This window comes from Halichoerus grypus, chromosome 6, assembly GCF_964656455.1.
Source record: "Halichoerus grypus chromosome 6, mHalGry1.hap1.1, whole genome shotgun sequence".
In the NCBI taxonomy this organism is placed as follows: Eukaryota; Metazoa; Chordata; class Mammalia; order Carnivora; family Phocidae; genus Halichoerus; species Halichoerus grypus.
In genome coordinates this window covers 22,602,287-22,626,012 of record NC_135717.1, presented here as the reverse complement: position 1 = coordinate 22,626,012, position 23,726 = coordinate 22,602,287, and the positions used below count along the sequence as shown (strand labels likewise).

At 48.7% G+C, this 23,726-nt stretch overlaps 1 protein-coding gene across 1 annotated transcript in view; it reads left to right on the top strand.

Moving 5' to 3' along the window:
- Positions 1 to 23,726, top strand: part of EEF2K (eukaryotic elongation factor 2 kinase) — a 62,673-nt gene that overhangs the window by 22,186 nt on the left and 16,761 nt on the right. The window contains exons 3-11 of the mRNA XM_036097363.2: positions 8,252 to 8,352; positions 11,542 to 11,602; positions 13,384 to 13,421; positions 13,780 to 13,951; positions 17,349 to 17,498; positions 17,833 to 17,965; positions 18,229 to 18,356; positions 19,099 to 19,300; positions 21,513 to 21,580. Coding sequence (XP_035953256.1) covers positions 8,252 to 8,352; positions 11,542 to 11,602; positions 13,384 to 13,421; positions 13,780 to 13,951; positions 17,349 to 17,498; positions 17,833 to 17,965; positions 18,229 to 18,356; positions 19,099 to 19,300; positions 21,513 to 21,580 — 1,053 coding nt within the window. The remainder of the gene's footprint in view (positions 1 to 8,251; positions 8,353 to 11,541; positions 11,603 to 13,383; positions 13,422 to 13,779; positions 13,952 to 17,348; positions 17,499 to 17,832; positions 17,966 to 18,228; positions 18,357 to 19,098; positions 19,301 to 21,512; positions 21,581 to 23,726) is intronic.

The window sequence follows — 23,726 nt, the reverse complement described above, 5'->3', positions numbered from 1 at the left end:
GGCTGGGGAGACGCAAACCCCACTGCAGGGACTCCTCTCTCTGAAATCTGTGCAGGTGCTCAAATGCTCAAATCCTTTGTGGAAATGTACTGGGGTACAAGGGGCCCCAATTTAATTTTACTTTGTTTTTTATCAGCTTCGTTGCAATATAATTCATATAACATACAATTTACCCATTTGAAATATCCATTGCAGCAGCTTTAAGTATATTTATACAATTATGCATCCATATCACCGCAATCAATTTTAGCCCATTTTCCTTAGCCCTAAAAAGAAACCGCACATCTCTTAGCCATAGCCCCTCAGGATCCCCAGTCCACCCAGCCCCTGGCAGCCACTAATCTACTTTCAATCTCTGTGGGTTTGCCTGTTCTGGACATTTCATAGAAATCGGATTATATAACATGGGGTCTTTTGTGTGTGGCTTCCTTCACTGAGTGCAATGTTTTCGAGGTTCATCCATGTAGAAGCATGTGTCTGTGCTCAGTTGTCATTGCTGAATACTACCCCATTGCATGGATGTACCACATTTTTTTAAAAGATTTTATTTATTTATTTTTAAAGATTTTATTTATTTGAGAGAGAGAGAGCACAGGCAGGGAGAGTGGCAGGCAGAGGGTGGAAGCAGACTCCCCGCTGAGCAAGAAGCCCGATGCCGGACTCGATCCTAGGACCCTGGGATCATGACCTGAGCCAAAGGCAGACACTTAACTGACTGAGCCACCCAGGCGCCCCCGTTGACCCACATTGGGTTGTTTCTTCCCTTTGGCTTTTGCAAATAATGCTACACAAATCGTGTGGACATGTGTTCATTTCTCTTGGGTAGATACTTGGGAGTGCATTGCTAGGTCATATGGTTGTATTCAGTTTGGTTCTCAAACTTCTCTCTCTCTCTTTTTTTTTTTTTTTATAGAACTTCTCTTTTGCAAAAGAGTGGGGAACTGGGGCTCGACGGGCTTGGTCTGAGTTCTGGGTCTGCTGGTTCCTGGTTGCTGCAGGTCTATAGGCAAGTTTCCTCCTTGCTCTCGAGCCTTGGGCACCTCCTCAGTGGACTGGGGAGCTGTCCTACCTGCCCGTCTGTGCTTCAACACGGTTGCCGTGAGGTGCAGGCTGGGATTCTGTCTGGGCAGGGGCTTCCAGGAGGCAAGGGCATTATGCCACCCTAGGGAATGTTACTGCTTTGCTGTTTGTTTTTTCTTTTTTTTTAAGATTTTATTTATTGGGTGCCTGGGTGGCTCAGATGGGTGAGCATCTGCCTTCGGCTCAGGTCATGATCCTTGGGGAGCCTGGTTCTCCCTCTGCCTCTGCCTCTCTCTCTGTGTCTCTCATAAATAAATAAATAAAATCTTTAAAAAAAAGATTTTATTTACTTATTTGAGAGAGAGAGAGAGCACACACACAAGTGGGTGGAGGGGCAGAGGGAGAGGGAGAAACAGACTCCCCGCTGACCAAGGAGCCCAATGCAGGGCTCGATCCCAAGAGCCCGGGATTGTGACCTGAGCCGAAGGCAGACGCTTAACCAACTGAGCCACCCAGGCGCCCCAGCTTTGCTGGTTATTATTTCCATCCTTTCCTCTCTAGCCCTGGCTCTGAATCCCACTAGTCACGGGAGACCCGCAACAACTGCTCCTTTTGACAGAGATTTCTTTAGAACTTTTAGCTGTGTTTCTTTGGCAATCATTTGTTTGATTGCTTATAAAAGTACTCCATGTTCCTGGCAGAAAACGATGAGAGTGTAGATATAATTGCTATTGAGGTCTTAGTGTGTATTTTAGTCTTTTCTGTATTTCACTATAAATATAGACTTGACTAAATAGAGATTTTTATTACAATAATAAGATCACGTATATATGCTCTTCAGTAACCAGTTTTTCTTGGCAAACAAGAGATGGTGCATATCTTTCCATATTAGTAAATGTGGATCTAGTTCATCTTTTTTCTTAATGGCTCCCTGGCAGCCCATCGTATGGATACAGTGCAGTTGCTGTAAGCATTTCCTCTTGTGCGATACTTAGGCAGTTTCCAGGTTTTTTGCTGCCATAGACAATGCTGAGTTTCATGGAAATTGCACGAAACTTCTAAATGCATGCGATCCTCTTCCCTAGTGAACAAGGAAACAAGCAAGCATGCTTCCTCAATTCTCCCTGCTGCTTTTATGTGTCCTTGGTTATAGATTAACCCTTGCTATCAGCCAGGAGGGGCAAGTCAGGCTGACATAGAGCTGCAGTTTCTTAGAATCTGTGGAAAGGATCATAGGAAAAAACATTGTGTAACATCCACAGGGAGAATAATAGTTGATGTTTCAGGGAGGACTTAGGCAGCCTCCCGAGGCTTCCTCATGTAAGATCGGAGGCCTTGATTGCTGTGTTGGTGGTAATAAGAATAGTGATATAAAAACAGCACCAACAGCAATAACATCCTATGTGCCAAAGAAATTGCAAACACATTACCCGAATATCCGGCTTTACTGCTGGCATATTCCAGGAAATTTGCAGTTATTATTATTATTATATATTTATGTATTTATTTTTATTTTGTGCTCTCAGGCTTTGAAAAACCAAAGATTTTTCCATTCTCTAGGCAGGGTTATGTTTTCCTTTTTAGGGACCCCCACTGGGCCCCCCCATTCTGTGTAGGATAGCACATCAACAACTGAGTTTGGATCTTTATTTTATTTTATCTTAGTTTTTTAAAACATTTTATTTATTTATTAGAGCATGAGCGGGGTAGAGGGAGAGGGAGAATCAGACTCCCCACTGAGTGCAGAGCCCAAGGAGGGGCTCGATCCCAGGACCCCGAGATCATGACCTGAGCCAAAGGCAGATGCTTAATGGACTGAGCCACCCAGGCACCCCTATTTTATTTTATTTTATTTTTTTTCAGATCTTTAGAACTAGAGAACATTAGAGCTAGCAGGGTCTTAAGAATCACCTAAACCCAGTGATCTTTTTTAACTTTGACTTACCCGTGTATTACCTGAAGGCTATTCAATATGTTAATCTTCTCATAGCAAAAACACACACACAACATAAAGCTGAAGTCTCTTTGACCAACCTCTTATCCTCCTTCTATTCCCAGAGATAGCCATTTTATATTAATTTGGGATAAAGCACTTTTCAGACCTCTTTCATGTGCTCATACGTAAAGATACACTTACGTGTATGTGTACAGACACTCATCCTTAGAAATCCATAGTGCTGATTTGTGGGTTTCCTCCACCAGTAAATGGTGTCATACTGTTTACATTATTCACCAATTTGCTTTTTCCCCCTAAACAATAAGTCTTAGAGATGGCCCATTCAATACCTTGATCTTTTTTATTTATTTATTTATTTTAGTAATCTCTATACCCAATGTGGGGCTTGAATTCTTGACCTCCAAGATGAAGAATCACGTGCTTTTCCGACTGAGCCAGCCAGGTGGCCCAACACCTTGATTTTTTCAAGTAGGCTCCAATCCAAGCGTGGAGCCCAGTGTGGGGCTTGAACTCACAGCCCTGAGATCGAGACCTGAGCTGATATCAAGAGTCAGATGCTTAATTGACTGAGCCACCCAGGTGTCTCGAACACAGCTCTCCTTGATCTTTTTTTTTTTTAAGATATTACTTATTTTAGAGAGAGAGAGAGGGAGTGCATGCAAGTGGGGGGAGGGGCAGAGGGAGAGGCCAAGAATCCCAAGCAGACCCCACGTCGAGGACCGAGCCTGATGCAGGGCTCCATCCCATGATCCTGAGATCATGACCCAAGCTGAAACCAAGAGTTGGACATTTAACCAGCTGAGCTACCCAGGCGCCCCACATCTTGACCTTCTTAATGGCTTCATACTGCTATACCAAGTGTACAGAATCTTCTCCCTGTGAACAGGCAGGTTTTCGGCAGTGCCCGAGCGTTATATAGCATTATAAGCACAGACCCATCCTTGGGCCACTCACCTGTGCACACCTGGGGAGGTGATCAGGATGGCCGGGTCACAGGGCAGTGAAAGTACCTCCAGAAGGCTGTCAGAGGTCACAGAACCTGCTTTCCCTCCCCTCAGTGTCTGAGAGGACCCACTTCTTTTTTTTTTTGATATATATTTTTTAAATTTTATTTTATTATGTTATGTTATCACCATACTTCTCAGGCCTGTGTAAACACTTGTTTTTCTTAACCTGATGGGTAAAACAGTACACCAGTGATTTGCAGCTCATTTCAGGGCTGTTGAGCTGTAATGAGCATGTTATCTCAGTGAGCCCCTATTTCTTGGGGGGGGGGGGGAGAGAACGCGTCTAGCCCAGATGTGGGGCAGGAAAAAAGTTTGGCCACTAATAGCCAAAACATTCTTCATTGTCTTTTGTAAACAAGGAAATGGAGGTTCGCACAGTTAGTCAGCTGTGGGCGGGAACCAGAGTGCAGGGAACGAATCTTCGTCCAGGACCTTTTATATTGTGCTTTAAAAGAAAAGTCCGTTGCATTAAACCCATCCATTGCCAACAAGGCGTGGCACGATTCTTTTCTGGGTTTGGCAAAAAGCTAATTTTGATCCTGTGAAATAACACGCCCTCAAATTCGGAAATACTTTTTTCCTTGATTTTTTTTTTTCAGGTGGAGCACAGCCTCCGCCCGGGAGGCAGTTTCTGTTGATACTCCTCACTGAATCGGGGGGAGTCGGGGAGTGTTTGAGTCACTGGTTGAGAGTGCAGTGGGAGAGCCATGTGTCCGTCGCCCCCAGCAGGCTCAGAACACTGCAGGTCCCGGACAGGCTGGGGTCAGCGTCTGTCTCTGCTGTTCATGGCTGCTGGAATAGGAGAGGAGACAGTGGTACTTTTTTTTTTTAAGTACGGAGCTTCAGGAACTGTTTTAGTTATAAACATGTCGGTGGCCCGGTTATTTATAACAGGGAAAAATCGGTGACAAGCTCAAAGTCTAACGGTGGAGAACCACAGGTGAACGGTGACGTCAGTAGTGAGTTAGGTGTTCCAGCTGACTTTAAATCATGATGTCATGTTTGTGTTTAAAAATATAAGTGAGGGGGGCACCTGGGTGGTTCAGTCGGTTGAGTGTCGAACTCTTGGTTTTGGCTCAGGTCATGATCTCTTGGGTCGTGGGATCCAGCCCCGTGTTGAGACTCCACTCAGTGGGGAGTCTGCTTGAAGATTCTCTCCCTCTGCCCCTCCCCCGCCTTGTGCATGCAAGCGAGCTCTCACTCTCTCTCAAAGAAAAATATCTTTAAAAAAACTAAAATAAAAAAATATTGAAGTCATGTGTTCTCTGCCCCTTGGAGTGTCATTTAGGAGAAATTTTTTGGAGGAGCACTCCAAATTTGTACATTTTAAATGTGATCCAGCAATTACACTTCCAAGAAATATGTCCTATCAAGATCTCACACAGTTGCATAAGGGTTTACATACGAGGGTGTTCACTTCAGAACTGCCTGTACTAGGGATTATTGGAGAGAATCCAAATATCCATCAACCGAGGTTAGAGAATACCTTAAGGTACATTTATACAATTGTATGTCTTACAACTGCAGAAGGAAAATGGGGTCAACCCAGCCTGCCTGTACATATGACATGGAAGGACATCCAAGGCCCCATGTTAAAGTGGAGAAAAGTAAGGTGCAGAGCAGAACGGATCAACCCAGCCTGATGCTATATTCCTGTGTGTTAACAAATGCAGAGGAACAAATTTACAGAGACTCTCCATCAGCCGTCAGCTGTGGTTTTCAGAGCAATGAGTCAGAAAGTACTTTCACTTTCTACTTCACATTCTGAAGTGTTCGCTGTTTTTTACAGTAAGCAGATCATACATTTGGAATCAGGAAAATAATCAAGATCACTATATTTAAAGTGCCAAGCCCCATGGGCCCACTCTCCCAAAAGACTGTAAATTGTTTTTATAATGTGATTCCAGTCGTACAAATAATGCACAGGAAGGATCTGGAAAAGAACAAGTCCAAAGCATTGACGATCCTTGCTCTGGGTGGGGGCGGGGTGTGGCGGATTTGAATTTTGTCTTCTCTCTTTTCTGAATGTTTTCATTAAGCGTGAATTCGCTTCCACGTTGGAAGAAAGAAATTCTGGGCTTTATTTTTGGGCTTCGCAGAGATTGGAATCCAAGCCCCAGTGAGGAAGCCCTAGCCCATGTGAACCGTGTGTGCACGTGTGTGTGTGTTTCTCAGAAAGCTCAGTTGCTCTGCCTTTTCTCCTCTGAGCAGGATCCCAGCTGTGAGGCTGAGGCTCAGGCCGGGGGCACGCTTGGGAAGCTGGGCTCCTGCAGAGCTAGTCCTGGTGGCTGAGGGATCCCGATGGCGGGTGAGGAGGTCTGGAATTGCTGTGGGTCTGCCACCCCCAGTGTTCAGCGCCCCCATCCAGCCACCTCCCCGTGGCTCAGGCCTCTGGCCTGGAAAGGAGTTTTGGCCTCACTGATCCTGCAAGAGGCTACAGGGCAGAGGTTCGAGTTCTTTAGGAAAAGAGCAGGAAGAGCTTGCGACTCAGGGTGGGTGGAGGAGTGTTGGGAGGGGACAGGGACAGATTCCACTTTGGGATTATAAAAGCAATAAAATGAGCTTTCAAAAACAAGAAATGGGGTTGGGTGATGATACTGTTGAGAATCCGCCTAATCGCCATAACATGCCTTAGTCACCTTTCCCAGTGAGTACCCAAAAGCCCTGGTTCTCAATAGGTTTTGAAAGTTTGGGGGGCTATTTTTGGTCCCCACAATGATGCAGGGGCACTAAGGCATTGAGAAGGTAGAGGGCATGGATGCTAAAAGCCTGAAATGGGCAAGGCAGTTCTGCATGATGAATATTCCTGCATCCCCAGGACCTTGGAATGTCTCATGGGAATCTGTTCCTAATCTCTGAGCCCAGAACTTAGTGCTCTGTTAACGTAAAGAAAATAATATCTTTGGCATGGTTGGAGATATTCTGAGTTTAGGAAGGTTGTGTTGTCTATGATTTTCATTTAGGGCGATAAAATTGGGCATATTTATGATTTATACAATATTTAAAAAAGGTGATGTTGGCTCGGATAGGGTCCAGAATTCCCACTAATAGATTAAGCGCAGTCTTTTGGAAGAGCTCCTTAGCATTTTAAATGGATATAATCAAAATATATTCAACCAGTCTCCATAGATGGGCATTTGGGTTGAATTCAGTTTTGCACACAATGACGCCTCTTCTATATATATCTTTGCAGAGTCGTGTATTTCTCTAGGATAAACATTTCTAGATGTAAAATTTCTGGGTCAGGATACAGGAATTCACATTTTTTATCTCAGTACATTGCCAGGTTGCCTTTGGAGGGGGTTTAGACCCATTGACCCTATGGGAGAGCACCCGTTTCCCCATATCCCAGCCAGCACTAGTTATGAACAGTCATTAAAATGTTTGCCAGGGCGCCTGGGTGGCTCAGTCATTAAGCGTCTGCCTTCGGCTCAGATCATGATCCCAGGGCCCTGGGATCGAGCCCCACATTGGGCTCCCTGCTCAGCGGGAAGCCTGCTTCTCCCTCTCCCACTCCCCCTGCTTGTGTTCCCTCTCTCACTGTGTCTCTCTCTGTCAAATAAATAAATAAAATCTTAAAAAAAAAAAAATGTTTGCCAATCTGGGGGCGCCCAGGTGGCTCAGTCGGTTAAGCATCCAACTCTTGATTTCAGCACGGGTCATGATCTCAGGGTCCTGGGATGGAGCCAGGAGTTGGGCTCCCCTGCAGAGCTGGGAGTCTGCTTGAGATTCTCTCCCTCTCCCGCTTTCCCAACCTCCACAAAATAAATGAATCTTTAAAATACGCTTTCCTGGGCGCCTGGGTGGCTCAGTCGTTAAGCATCTGCCTTTGGCTCAGGTCATGATCCCAGGGACCTGGGATCGAGCCCCACATCAGGCTCCCTGCTCAGCAGGAAACCTGCTTCTCCCTCTCTCCCTGCTTGTGTTCCCTCTCTCTCTGTGTCTCTCTCTGTCAAATAAATAAATAAAATCTTAAAAAAAATAAAAATAAAATAAAATATGCTTTCTTATGTGTATTATGTTTCTTTGGTTTCATAGTTAAGATATGTCACTTCTGCCCGTGGGAAGGCTGTGCCCATGTGAGAACAAAAAGGGTCTTTTGGGAACTTTGTTTCTGAAACGATAATTGGTGGGAGTATTTCTCTCTCACTGATGTTGTCTGCCTCCCCAGAGCTGGGAGACACGTGGGAAATCACGGGGCAGGAGGAGGCTGGGGGCAGCACTACCCCACAGCCCCTGGTCTAACATTTCCCTTTGCCTTTTGCAGGAAGCTTGGAAGCATGCAATCGAGAAGGCCAAACACATGCCTGACCCCTGGGCTGAGTTCCACCTGGAGGATATAGCCACGGAATGTGCCACGCGTCACAGGTCGGCAGCTTGTCTGGGGGTGCCGTATGGCCCCAGGTCTCAAGGAGTCCTTGGGGGTATGGGTCCTGCTTCTGCTCATAATCAGTGAGGCCTAAGTACCTGTGGAGGTCGAGGAGAAGGGAATAATAATAGTATCTGCCAACATTTGAGCATCTATGCATGCTTCAGGCGCTGCGCAAGATCTCCTTGACTCCTCAAGGCGGTCCTCTAACGTACCTTTTCGTCAGGCAGGGCTGAACCATGCTGCAGTAACAAATACTGCAGCGGCTCAGTGCAGCAATGGTGTTCTTCTCACTTGAGTGAAGTTGGGTGAGAGCCCAGGGGCCCTTGGGGGCCGCTCAGGGATCCAGGCTTCTCCCATCTTGTGGTTCCACTGTCTCACCACGTGGCCCCTACAGTTGCCACCAAAGGGAGAGAGAACACCTGGAGATAGCATGTGAGCTTTTTGATGCCTTGGCCCCAGGAAGATTCACAAAATGGAACTATGAGCGTCTAGAGTTTCTATTTGAAAAGAGAGGGGGAGGAGTTATTTCAGGGGGTTTCAAGAAGAACAAAAATATAGCAAAAACCACAGAATACCACCACCGAGGATAACTACGATGAAGCTCTTATGTATTGAATCCATGTGACAGGCACTGTTTGAAGCCTCTAAGTGTGTGTATTCGTTAAAAAAGCCTGAAGTAGGAATGATGTCAAGTATTTGGGGCCACTCTTGAGAATCTGATGAGGGCCATCCCAGAAAGTTGCACACATATGTCTAATTCTGTGCATAATATTAGAGGGCTCTTGGACCTGTCCTGGAGTCCATCCCCCTGTCCTGTGACCTCTGTAGGCCCCTCCAGTCTGAATCCTCTAAACCAACACCCTGAGGTCCCATAATTGCCCCAGGGGAGATAGAGGTTTGCCCAGGGTTACCCGGGTGGTTAATAAGCTAACTTTCTGACTCTCAGTTCAGTGTCTTTCAATTAGTCAGAACTCTGTTTCAAATGCAGGTGACAGAAACCCAATTCACAGTGTTAAGCATAGAAGCGAATGTTTTGCTTACACGTGTGGGCTTCAGGTACGGCTGGTTCTAGATGCTCCAAGGACACTTTGGGCTTTGACCTCAGATTAGACTCTCTTATATCAGTGGCACAGATGCCCCTGAGAGCCCCACATTTCATTTCACCCAATAGAAGAGGGTCTTTTCCTTCCCAAATAGTTTTAAACAAAAGTTCCATAACGGAATATCATTGGTCTGGCTTCGGTTATATGCCCCTCTCGGAACCAGTCAGGTGCCAGGGAGCTTTGCTTTGATTGGCCATGTCTGGATCACATACCCCAAGCCAGAAGGTGCTGGGCATCACTTCCACCCAGTCCACATATTCTGAGAATGGAGCATGGTGGTTCCCCAAAGGGAAATTGGGGTGCTGTTACTGAAAAGAGAGACCAGATGCTAGGCAGGCAGAAAAGGTATAGCTTTCTACACCTTTCTGCACGTGTCCCTGCTCCTGCCTGTGAGGAAATGGCTCAGAGCGTGGCATGCACCCCCTCCCCAGCACTGGAGGCCCACATCCTAGCAGGCCCTGGGGGCCGTGCTAGCAGCTAAGGGGACCCTTATAGGGCAGGGTATGGACTCTCTTCCTCCCTGCCTATAAGGCCAGCATGGTGACTGGTTGGTGACACATGGCCTGCAGGCTGAGGACACTAGGCGACCCAGGGAAGCCCCTGGGGAAGCAGGACCCCCCCCCCATGCTGAGCCGGCTCTGTGGGGTCCAGGGACCAAGCCAAACTATTTCCTAACTGAAGCGGCTGCTGGCAGAGGGAGCTCAGGCTTCCATGGCTAGAATCACCAGAAAATTTCTAAACCGGAAGTCTTCCTCCTGTTTCTGGTGGTGCAGGCCGCCCCTTTGTTGAGACAGATTTCCCATTCACATGGATGGTACCCAGGCTGGCTAGGAGCAAGGCTCTGGTTGCAACTGACCTGGGTCTGCATCCTGGCTCTCGGGCAAGTTACTCACCTCTCAGCCTCAGTTTCCCCAGCTGGAAAGTGGGCACCGTAATTGTACCAATCTCACAGAGCTACTGCAAAGGTTAATTGAAGAGATCTGTTTAAACGCCCTGCAGATAGAGAAGGCTCAGTGACTTGGAGCAACTCTGACCCGTATGGGGTCAGTGGTTTTGAAGGACAAATAAGATCCATCTGACGTCCCATATCTCCCCTGTCCCTCGACCTCAAGGTGCCTCTCAGCTTTCAGTCTTATTTGGAAGCAAGGGTAGACTCTTTTCCTTGACCTTGGTCTCTATATAGTAATAATAATAATCGTTGCTGTTATATATTGAACACTGGACTTGTTATGGGCTGGTTGCGGGCAAGTTGCAGCTCTGGCCGGCATCCCTGCCCCCGGCCTGGGGAAGGTTACCTGCCAGGCCTCTGCTTGTCTTTCCCCATAGAGGTTTCAGGCTCTGAGAAGCCTGTTCTCACCGAGCTGGGAGCCGTCTGGAGTCCATCCCGCCGAAGGGTGGGCCATGGAGGCCTCTGCTAACACTAAGAACACCTCAGCCCTAGGGGAGGTTTTAGAATTTAGGGATTTACTGAGCTGAGGAGCTCTCTCTACCAGGCAAATCTGTTTGAGGCCAGGTCTAGGGCCAGATTTGCTCTGGGAAGATTCCTGAGAAAGGAGAGATGGAAATGTTCTAGAACCTTCTCTGTCTCACTCTGCCTTGGGTGTCCTCCAGCAGCCCCTTCCTCGGCTGGACTCAGAGGCAGGGCCTCCCCTACCCCTTCCTGCACCAGGACACAAGCCCAGCTACTTGTGCTGGGCCTCACACAGGTGCCCAGCAAGATCGAGGGCACTGCTCTCTCCTGTCCTGGGACACGCCATTTGTTGTGAAGACTGGTTAAAATAAGGATATTTATTTATTCAGTCGTTCATCCAACATGTGTGTGTTAAGCTTCCACATGCACCAGGCTCTGCAGTGAAGAAGACAGACACGGGCCTGGTTTGTGGAGTTACAGTCCATGGGGGGGGGGGTGCCTGGGAGGGGAGGGAGAGCATCCACAGACCCACCCAGGAGGTCAGCTGGGCCTGTGGGTAAAGTGGTCTTGATCCCAAGGGTAGCAGGAAGCCAGGAAAAGGCTTCCACTTTTAGCCACTGGGTGAGAGGATCATGTTACAGATGCTGTGCCCTGGGGTGGCTTCTCTGCAGGTACAATGCTGTCACCGGGGAGTGGCTGGAAGATGAAGTTCTGATCAAGATGGCGTCGCAGGTGAGCCATCCACAGCCCTGTGGGGACAGGGCTGAGTGCGGATTCTTCTTGAGCAGACTTCTGTCCCTGTTCCCTCCCCTTCACACTCACTTAATTGTTTTAACTTTGGGGCATTATGTTTATATTATTGTGTATTTATTTTATTTTTTATAATAGTTTTTTTTTTTTTTTTAATTTGAGAGAGAGAAAGCATGAGAGAGATCACGAGCCGGGGGGAGGGGCGGAGGGAGAAGCAGACGCCCCGCTGAGCAGGGAACCCGGTGCGGGACTCAATCCCAGGATCCTGGGATCATGACCTGAGCCGAAGACAGAGGCTCAACCGACTGAGCCACCCAGGTGCCCTAGTTTTATTGAGATGTAATTCATACACCATACAACATACCTGTTTGAGGCATATGGGTTTGATGGTTTTTGGTATAGTCACAGAGTTGTGCAACCATCACCATGACCGATTCCAGAACATTTCACCATCTCCAAAAGAAACCCCATACTTACCCACCAGCAGCCAATCCCCAATCCCCTCGTCTCTCCCAGCCCTAAACAACCACTAATTTACCCCTTGTCTCTGTAGGCTTACCTATTCTGGACATTTTATATATTTATCATACATCAAAAGATGATCCTTGGCACTCTTGTCAAAAATCAGTTGATTGTAAATGTGTATATCGGTTTTTAAAAATAGCAGGTTACCACCTAAACCTGAGCCATAAGAGGGATTCAGTGGCTCGCAATCATCCTTTTGTGGGGGGGGGGGGGGGAAGAAAAGGAATAGACTAGAAAATGGAGCACTTCCTGCATTGTCAGAGGGAGGAGGGTTGTGCGAAACTTTTTTTTCTTCGTGTATCACACCCTCAGAAAAGGGTATGGCTTGATGAGTTTCACAAAGTGAACTCTCCGTATAACCAGTGGCCCCCTGAAGCCCCCCCTCCCCCGCCCGGTCACTGCTCCGTTCCCCCCAGGGGTAAGTACCAACCCGGGATCTATCATCTTGGAGTAGTTAACCTATTTGTGTTCTTCCTATAAATGGAGGCGTGCCGTATGTATTCTTTTGAGTATGGCTTCTTCTGCTCAGCATTTTGTCTGTGACATTCATACTTGGTTTTGCTAGCCCTGTAATATATAGAATAATATAGAATAATAGAACAACAGAATATATTCATTCTCATTGCTGTATAATATCCCATTGAGTGAGTAGACCTGATTGATTTATCCATTATATTGTTGATGGACATATAGGCTGTTTCCACTCTTTTATCTTTTCTTTTAAGATTTTATTTATTTATTGGAGAGAGAGGGGTGGGGAGGGACAGTGGGAGAGGGACAAGCAGACTCTGCTGAGTGTGGAGCCGGACATGGGGCTCGATCCCACAACCCTGAGACCATGGCCTGAGCTGAAATCAAGAGTCGGATGGATGCTTAAGTGACTGAGCCACCCAAGCTCCCCTCCATTCTTTTTCTGTTATAGGAAACAGAAAAGCAGGGCTGCAAAAACATTCTTTGACATGCATGGTTACCCCCATAACATCTCCACCCCCTTGGGGTTCTTCTCCTCAGCCAGGGTGGGGGGAGGGTGATCTTGTCATTCCAAAGCCTCCAAGGCTAAAAGTTCGGTCAGGCTTTAGTGCTAGGGTGACAGAGGGAGGTCTCAGGAATTTTAGGATTGAGATGAGGTCCAGACACCCATTTGGTGGGTGATGTCCAAGGGGAGAATCTCTTCCCGACTCAGGACTGCTTCTGGGTGGGGCATGGTGCCTGATAACCCTCTGTATGGTGTCTTTCAGCCCTTCGGCCGTGGAGCGATGAGGGAGTGCTTCAGGACGTAAGTGACTCAGCCTGGCTCTCGGGGGCCCTGCCCAGACTCCCTGGGGCTCCTGAGAGCCGGGGCATTGCAACATTTCGGGCCGAGAAACCGAGACAGCGGCCTCTGCTTCTTGTAGGCCAAGCATCTCTCTGTTTGGGCTCCATCAGACCACACGTTTGCCCTGGCTGTGGGGATGGGCTCAGGGAGAACATGGAGTATCCCACTAACCTCCACTCTGGTGTTTGGAGGCCATATCCCTTTAACAGTGTCCCTTAAGCCTCTTCCCAGCTCTTTGAAGGATGCAGTGGGTCAGGCTGGGTTCCTGGTGGAGCCAAGTGCCCAGGCAGGCCCTCTGCTATCTACCCCCCCACCTCAGGAAGAAGCTCTCCAACTTCCTGCACACTCAGCAGTGGAAGGGGGCCTCCAACTACGTGGCAAAGCACTACATCGAGTCCGTGGACAGGGACGTGTACTTTGAGGATGTGCGTCTACAGATGGAGGCCAAGCTCTGGGGAGAGGAGTATAATCGGCACAAGCCCCCCAAGCAGGTGTGTGGCACCCCTCCCTGCCACCTCCCCACACAAGGGACGGAGACTGGACACAAAGGCAACAGTGACGCCACTCACAGGTCCCCTTCATGGTCTTAACAGCAGCTAGTAACAGCCGTCATCTATTGAGCATGATCCACTATATGCAAAGAGTCGTTTATTCCTAAAAACAGAGCTCTGAGGTTGTTTGAGGTTAGAATGTTTTGATCCCATTTACGGATGGGATCTGTTAGTCAGGATTTTTGTTTGCAAATGTTAGAAACGTGCTCAAATGGGCTTCACGCTAAAGAGGAATTTATTGCCTCATGTAACTGAGAAATAGCGCTGGCCACAGGTACGGCTGGATCCAGGACCAAACAGGATGTTGAAAATCTTCCCCAACTCTAGCCTTGGTGTTGATGGCGTGTGGGCCGCAAGCAGCTGCAGGCTCACTTCCTGTCTTTCCAGAAACCTTGGTGGCAGGACAACACCTGTTTTCCCGGAAGTTCCAATGAAAGTCTCAGAACTGGGTTTCATTGGCTCTGATTAGGTCAGGTGCCTGTTGCTGAGCCAATCACAATAGCCAGGGGAGAGAATATGCAGATTGGGCAGGCCTTGGGCCTTGTGCTCACCCTTAGAGGAAGCAATGTGGGTCCTTCCCCCAGACCATGCAGAGTGAGATTGGTGGCTCCAAGAAAAAGCAGAAGGAGGGGAGAACGGATAGCGTGTCTGCCCCTGGGGAGCCCCAGGCTCAAAGGGGTTAAGTGACCTGCCCCAACAGGCAGGAAAGGAACCAGGGCTCAAAGCCAGGCGTTCCAGGCCCCTGCCCAGTTGGCTCCTTCAGTTGAGCCCCCAGGTTGTTTAGTGACCCCGAGCCAAGCAGAGTTTCCTGTTGCCTGTGGGCATTTGAGAAACAGCCCTCCGTGTCTCTGCCCTGCCCAGATTCACAGCTCAGCTTTCCCACTGTTTGAACACCTACGCGATAACATGGTACTCTCTCCTGGATGCCTCGGGAGAGCCGCACCTCCAAGAAGCCAGCAGAATTTATCGAGCACCTCTTGTTTGCGTGGCCCTTGATTAAGTGCACTTGGGGTAGACCCGAGAAGCTACAGTCCCCACCCGTGGGGTCTGTGACCTCCTCAATAATTTGCTTCATATCATCCTGGCCTCCTTTCTCTTCCTCCCTAAGCTTGTTCCTGCCTCAGGACCTTTGCTCTGGCTGTGCCCCTGGCCTGTATCATTGTTGTCGTTCCCCACCCCCCCGCCCCAACCCCAGCCCCATCCTTGCATGATGAGCTCCTTCTCATAGTTCAGGTCTCAGCTCATATGTCACCTGTTCAGCAAGGCCACCCCAGGCCATCCTAAATGAAGGAGCCCTCCCACTGCTGTCCTCTGTCAGTTCTAGTTTTTTTTTTTTTTTTTTTTTAAGATTTTATTTATTTATTTGACAGATAGAGCGGGAACACAAACAGGGGGAGTGGGAGAGGGAGAAGCAAGCTTCCCGCGGAGCAGGGAGCCCGACGCGGGGCTCGATCCCAGGACCCTGGGATCATGACCTGAGCCGAAGGCAGACGTTTAACGACTGAGCCACCCAGGCGCCCCCAGTTCTAGTTTGTTTCGCTTGGAGCAGTTAGTGCTATCCAAAAGAGTCTTGTTCCTGTAGTTAATATTCTGGTTGCCTCCCTCCGCCAGGAGCAGGGATTTTATGCCTTGTTCACTCTGTATCACAGTGCCTGGGTGCTCAGTAACTACTGTGCTTGGTGGAACTGAAGAAGGGAAAGGAGTGTACCTGTTTGGGGAGGAGCTGGTCATCCCTTGCTGGCTGCACCCCTGCAGCTACTTCTCTCCCAGTGAGCCCATTGGCCAATCAGGTGGCCCCGCCATAGGTTTCCTTATAGGGATAGAGCCAGTATTTGGGGGTGGGAACCTCTGAGAACCAGCTGCTCCTTCCCCTTAGGTGGGTTCTCGGAACTGAGGCCACGTTTGGGGCAGTTCTCAGCTTGGGGCCTCTTCATCCTCTGCAGCTGGGTCACCAGACAGTTCCTTGGATGGTTGTTTCCTTGGGAAACCCAGACCTGGATCCTTCTATTGTGGGTGTTGTTGAGGGGGATGGGGTGCGTGGGTAGTGTCTCAGGTCTTACCAACCCCACTTTACAAACCATTCACAGCACTTACACATTTCCCTCTGCATAGAGATGAAACATGTGCTTGGTAAAAAATTCAGCAAGGAAAGTCTAAGTGCCCCCATAACTCCCCATTGCAGAGAGAGAACCACCCTTTCTAGTCTGGTGGATACTGCTCTAGAGTTGTGTCTACTAGTATTATGAGCATCAGCAAATGTTGACGGACTCTTTGATGTATCACCAGATTTCATCCTCACACTAAATGTGAGATTCCCCATTCCACAGGTGAGGAAACTGAGGCACAGTTGGTCCATATTCAGTATATTCGTGTGAGGCAGGGGCTAAGTTGCTTAGCATACAGACCCATAAACGTGTTCTAACGCAACATGGTTTCTTTCTCTCTCATCTGACTGTCCTGCTTTGGTGGGCGGGGCGGTTCACGGTGGGCTGGTGCCACGCCTCCTTAAGGCATCCAGAAGCCTGGTTCCTTCTGTCTTGCTGCTCTGCCTTCCTCTGGGGTGTGGCCGTGGACCACGAGGCCAGGTTGGCCTCACTGGCGGATGTCGGCTCTACAGCCTTGGGTTGGGCAGAGGAGGAGGGGGCGGGCTGGGTTGCCATGGTCACTGCTGCTCGCTTCCCATTGGCCGGGCTTGGTCACATGGCTGCACCTAGCCGCCAGGGAAGCCAAGCCATGTCATTTACTGGATGGCTGTGCATCCTGTTAGAACTCAATGGGGGTTGTCTTAGCCCCTCTGGGCTGCTCTAACAAACTACCACGGACTGGGCAACTTACAAACAACAGAAATCTATTGCTTACAATTTTGGAGGCTGAGAAGTCCAAAATCAAGGTGCTGGCATGGTCACATTCTGGTGAGGTCCCTCCCCTGGTTCCTTAGTCGGTGTCTTCTTGCTGTGTCCTCACATGGCGGACCTCGAGAAGGAGCTCTGTGTGGTCAGCTTTATCCGGGCACTAATCCCATTCATGAGGGCTCCTCCCTCATGACCTAATCCCCTCCCCAAAGGCCCCACCTAATATCATCACCTTTGAGGGTTAGGATGTCAACATAGGAATTTGGGGGAGACGCATTTAGGCCATCACAGGGGTTTTCATTCTCAAAAGGAAAGGGGAGAGTGGATTCTGGGGACAGTTGGCAGTTTTAGCTGCAAATTGCTGATAACTGATGGAGCCAGGATGGGAGCCCGGGCAGGCTGGCTTCTCCTAAGTTCTTTGCTCCGATCTGCCATCGGAGGTGAGTGCCGCCGGGCTCCTGCCTGACCTGCTCCGCTCCCACCAGGTGGACATCATGCAGATGTGCGTGGTGGAGCTGAAGGACAGACCAGGCAAGCCTCTCTTCCACCTGGAGCACTATATCGAGGGCAAGTACATCAAGTACAACTCCAACTCAGGCTTTGTTCGTGATGACAACATGCGCCTGACACCACAGGTGAGGCCCCTGAAGGGGAGGGTCCCTGTGGGTGTGAGGTCTCACCCGTAGAGGGTCCTCAAGCCTCATGGAGCCCCCCTGAAGTAGATTCTGAAATGGGACCATCCAGCCAGCTTCTGTGAGCAGACCTAACATCCCTGCAGGATTAAACAGGGTTCCTCCCTTTATCCTTTCCCCTCTACAACCTCTCCTTGCAGGGAAAGGCCCCACCGTGGGCAGAGCTGGGGTGTTGCAGCCCCTCACTGGTGGCTGACCTGTGTCCATGCAGACCACAGCCTGGTCTTTTGCGGTCGGTCACCTTACTCTTCCTGTCTCCCCCCTGCCCCTCCCCCAGGCCTTCAGCCACTTCACATTTGAGCGTTCCGGGCATCAGCTGATTGTGGTAGACATCCAGGGTGTGGGCGACCTCTACACTGACCCGCAGATCCACACCGAGAAGGGCACTGACTTTGGAGATGGCAACCTAGGTAGGTGGGGAAAGCCAGCTCGTTTCCATGGAGACCACACTCCCTCTGCCCCGCAAATCTCCCGGCTCTTCGTATACCCAGGGAAACCGGCTGAGGTGGTAGGTTGGCTTTTCCAAGATGGTGGGGATGGAAGCTTGGGACGCCTGACACCTGCCACTTCAGCATATTCGATGCCTGCCCTTGCCACATTTATGGTGCCCAGCGCTGCCCTGCCCCTGTCACAAAGCAAGTCAATGCTCCAGACTCCCCTGCTCTGTCTGCAGGTGTCCGGGGGATGGCGCTCTTCTTCTACTCTCATGCCTGCAACCGGATTTGCAAGAGCATGGGCCTCGCTCCCTTTGACCTCTCGCCAAGAGAGAGGGACGCCGTGAATCAGAACACCAAGCTGCTGGTGGGTGCCCAGTGGGAACCTGCTCAGAGGGACCAGGGGCCCTTCCATTGCCAGGCCAGTAAGCCCTGCTTCTCTGTGATGGCAGCCTAGGTCCTGTGATGCTTACTTGAAGAGTTTCAGGGCCCAAAGGATCTCAGCCCCATCTGTGCCCCTCATCCCTCCCAGATCAGTGCACAAAGCCCTTCCAGGTGTCCCCACTAACACAGTAACTGGGGTCTACTTGATCGGACCTATTCTGATCAGAGTGAGGAGACCAAATGTGTAGAGAGAGTGAGAGAGGTGTGTGGTATGTGTATGTGTGTGGTATGTGTATTTGTGTGGCGTGTTGACAAATGGCTGGACTAGACTTGGACCTGGCTCTTTGGGCACCTTGCTATGTCCAGGATGTGCCCACCCCCTCTGCCATTACCTTGATCAGATACAAGAGACATTTGGCAAAGACCAGCTTGGGATTCTGGATGTATGGTGTCAGGTATTCCCCAGCTCAGGGCTGTAGAGTATGGTCAGCACTTTGGGAATGCTGGCTGGCTTTGAGCTTCTGTGCCAGATGCCCCTTTTTAGAGGCCTTCGGGTTAACCCCCCACTGATTATTTTTAGATTTCTTGCTAGTCCCTAAACAGGTATGTATGGGAGCTATGGACTGAAAGGGCCTCAGGGTTCAGGTGAACAACATGCTACTAAAAGAGTCCTTCACTCCCCAGAGGGCTCCTATGTAACACAGGTGTCCCTGTTAATTCTCCAGCAATCGGCCAAGACCATCTTGAGGGGGACAGAGGAAAAGTGTGGGAGCCCCCGAGTAAGAACCCTCTCTGGGAGTCGCCCCCCGCTGCTCCTTCGCCTTTCAGAGAACTCTGGAGATGAGAACATGAGTGATGTGACCTTTGACTCTCTCCCTTCCTCCCCGTCTTCGGCCACACCACACAGCCAGAAACTGGACCACCTCCGTGAGTGATGTTTTGGTCCCTGGTTATCATGCTTGGAGGGGACAGGCACCAGAAAGAACACTGCTAAACTGGCTTTCACTTACGTTAGGAAATCAGATATGCTAACCAAAAAGGGTCATGGCCTGGATGGTTTTACGAGTGAGTTCACTGAATAAATTTTCAAGACACAAGTCATCCGAATGCTATTAAAACAACCCCTAAAAAAAATAAATAAATAAAACAACCCCTATTTTAGAAAATAAGGTAACATTTTTCAGTGTGTTTTCTGAAACTAGCAAAACCTTTATACCAAAATTTAACAAAACAGCAAAAAAAGAAAACCTACATTCTAACCTCACTTATAAATAAATACACAATACAGAAATTCTAAATAAAGTATGAACAAAAACCAGTAGTATACTAAAAAAATACTCTGTCATAATCAAATGGGTTTTGCAGGCATCTGAGAGTTGTTCAACATTAGGAAATCAATGAACATCATATGAATAGGTCAGAGGAGGAAAACGGAATCCTTATTCCCAAAGCTGAAGTGACAGAGTTGGCTGATGATGCGGACGTGGGGTCTGCAGGAAAGAGGGTAGGCAAAGATGACTCTCCAGGGTTTTGATCTGAAGAACTTCAAGGGCCATTTATGCAGCTGGGGCAGTCCACAGAGGAGCAGAAGAGGAAGATTTTAGTGTCAAATGTCAAAGCCTTTTAGACATTTCCACTTAGAAGACCTTGGGTATAGTTTGAAACAGGATTTCACAGACTTTTCTTAGAAGGCCAGAGGGTAAATTTTTTAGACTTTGTGAAACATATGGTTTCCGCATTAGCAGCATGAACATGGCCATAGACAGCACTCAAATGAATAGGTATGGCCTTCTTCCAATAAAGACACTGCATTTTATTTATTTATTTTTAAAGATTTTATTTATTTATTTGACAGAGAGAGAGAGAACAAGTAGGCAGAGAGGCAGGCAGAGGGAGAGGGAGAAGCAGGCTCCCTGCTGAGCAGGGAGCCCGATGCGGGGCTCGATCCCAGGACCCTGGGATCATGACCTGAGCCAAAGGCAGCCGCTTAACTGACTGAGCCACCCAGGCGCCCTAGACACTGCATTTTATATTTCATGTAATTTTCCAATATCTCAAGATACTACTCTTCTAAATTTTTCAACCACTTTAAAATGGAAAAACCGGGGCGCCTGGGTGGCTCAGTCGTTAAGCATCTGCCTTCGGCTCAGGTCATGATCCCAGGGTCCTGGGATCGAGCCCCACATCGGGCTCTCTGCTCGGCGGGGAGCCTGCTTCTCCCTCTCCCACTCCCCCTGCTTGTGTTCCCTCTCTCGCTGTGTTTCTCTCTGTCAAATAAATAAATAAAATCTTTAAAAAAAATAAAAATAAAAATAAAATGGAAAAACCATTATTAAGAACCACATAAAAAAAGGAAACAAGCCAGATTTGGCTGTGGAAGCTCAGGGCGGGAGATAGAAACTGGGAACCACCAGGAAGGAGGTGGTTGGTTTTTAAGCCATCTGAGGCTTCCCCAACCTGTAGGTGCTCATTGGGTCCCAAATACACACATGGTTGTTCCTTCACACCTGCACCTCATTGAAGGCCAACCATGGCCCAGGTCCGTGTACTTCTAAGCACATTGCACGAGTATATTTACATTACAACTTTGAGGAGGCACAGAGGTTAAGTTACCTGCTCAGGACTACCCTTACAGGCCCAAGGTCGTGTAATGGGGAGGGTGTAAGGAGCTGGCTACCAGGAGCTTCTGGGTACGGCCTGCCCTCCATTTCCAACAGCTAGCAAGTGGCAGACCGTGAATAAGTTTTTTGTGTTTTTTTTTAAGATTTATTTATTTATTTTAGAGAGAGCAGAGGGGAGAGGCAGAGGGAGAGAGAGTCCCAAGCAGACTCTACTAAGTGAGGAGCCTGACACGGAGCTTGATCTCATGACGTTGAGATTATGACCTGAGCTGAAACCAAGAGTTGGACACTTAACCGACTGAGCCATCCAGGCACCCCAACTCTGAATAAGTTCCTGAGGAAGCACTGTAGCCCCCCCAGGCGCTGACAACATTCTTTTCCCATTTTTGCACCTTCTTAAAAAAATTTAAAATGAAAAAAGGCCTGGTGGCTGGTGAATTCAGCTCTAGGCTGTAGCTGGTCTTTTAAACAGTTCTCCTGATGGAGCCGGTGCATTATCTCTGTTTTCTCTTGCCCAGAATGGCCTGTGTTCAGCGACCTTGACAACATGGCACCCCGAGAACACGACCATCTGGACAATCACCGGGTAAGCTGGAGAGGGACCAAGAGAGCAGGGCTGGGAGCAATGGACTCACTCCCAGTCAGGACCAGGGCTGAATTCTCAGACCCAGAGGCGGGCAGCCCAGGTCTACTCCGGGCACTGCCAGGGGGCCCAGAGGAATGCAGATAACTCAGCCTCCTGCCCCGGGCAGTGGTGTCCTCTGGGAAGAGCTGGCTCCGTCACAGTTCCCGGAGATGGTTAGAGAAAAGGGAATCCAAATTAGCAACAGTGCAACCTTCTGGTAAATGCCGAGCGAGCTCAGTCCTGGGCTGGTCTGGCCACATGCGTGTGGATAGCTGTCCTGGGGGAGGGAGCTATCCTGGGTTTCAGACGAGTAACTTACAACACAGTCTGATGTGATGCTCTCAGGCTGGATAAACAGGACCGGTTTCCAGCAGCCTCTGACTGATCCGTGGTAGGAAGCTGAAGGCATCACATTTGCATTCACGCAAACTTATATTACGGTGTCAAAAACCCCTAGGAATTTTAAAAACAGACTTTGCAGAGAGGTGACCCTTGCACAGACTTCAGGTGCACTTGAAGCTGCACCCTGGGATTGCTCCAAAGGTTCAAGTTCACTCGTGACTGCTTTTCAGAGTTTTCGAGTGGAAGAAAAAAATAAGAGGAGCTGACATTATGGAATTGTCACTATGGGCAGACGCTATTTTAAGAGCTTGATAGATACTCTCCTTTAAGCCCCAACAACCTATGAGGTAGATATCATTTTTTATTCCTTTTATAGTAGATTTCAGTCTAGACTTAGAATAAATTTTAGAATTTCAGAATAGCTCACACATTCTCATGGTTGAAAAGGAAAAGGTCCAGAAGATTCGTAAGGTGAAAAGCCTGTCTCCCATCTGTCCCTCAGCCACCTGCTCCTTAGCCCTGATCTCAGAAGCTGCCTGGGCAATGCTCTTGTGATCCTGATTTAGAAATGGGGACACTGAGGCACAGAAAGGTTCAGCCACTTGCTCACGGTCACTCAGTGATGGAGTCACGGTTCAAATCCAGGCCATCTGGCCTCAAACCCACTCTCTGTACTGCTGTACTTTGCTTCTTTTCTCCACCTTGGAGTGGGTATTCCCCCCATTTCTCAGATGAGGAAACAGGTTTGGAAAGGTTGGCTGCCTCGCCTGGGGTCCCAGAGCTGGGAAGTACAGAGCTGGGGTATGAGTGAGCTCTCTATTGCTCAGCTTGGGACTCAGTCCAAAGGGTGGGAGGAGGGGCCCAAGGTCGTGTAATGGGGAGGGCGTAAGGAGCTGGCTACCAGGAGCTTCTGGGTATGGCCTGCGCTCCATTTTCAAAAACAGCCTTTCACTCAGCACACCAAACACTTCAATCGAATATCTTATATCTCAATTTTTAAAATTGAAGTATTTCTTTTTTAAGATTTTATTTATTTATTTGAAAGAGAGAGAGACAAAGCACAACCAAGGGGAGAGGCAGAGGGAGAGGGAGAAGCAGGCCCCCAGCTGAGCAGGGAGCCCGACATGGGGCTTGATCCCAGGACCCTAGGATCATGACCTGAACTGAAGGCAGATGCTTAACCATCTGCGCCACCTGAAATTTTTTTTTTAAAGATTTTATTTATTTATTTGACAGAGACACAGCGAGAGAGGGAACACAAGCAAGGGGAGTGGGAGAGGGAGAAGCAGGCTTCCTGCGGAGCAGGGAGCCCAATGCGGGGCTCGATCCCAGGACCCTGGGATCATGACCTGAGCAGAAGGCAGACGCTTAATGACTGAGCCACCCAGGTGCCGCTTGAAATATTTTTTAAAAAAGAAACCAGAATAGCCTTTCAGTTCACACAGAACAAAAGCCTTGGGGGAGATAGAAGAGAAGTCCATAGTGCTTCTAGAAACAAGGGCAGGGCCTTTTTAGGATATGCAGCTCCTCGGGGTGATGGGATCCCTGGCCAGACCAGAGGCTAAGGATTCCTCTGTGTATGTTTGCATGGCTCCTGCCTGTCTAGGAGAGGGATCCATTAATACTGGTGACACCAAACTTCTTTTAAATATGTATTTATTTCAGTAAAAAAAAAATGGCTTATCTATAGGGAAATAATAAATATGAATTCACAAAAGTGGTTTTACCTGGAGCAGGAAAGAGATACGGTAGGGAGAGGCACACA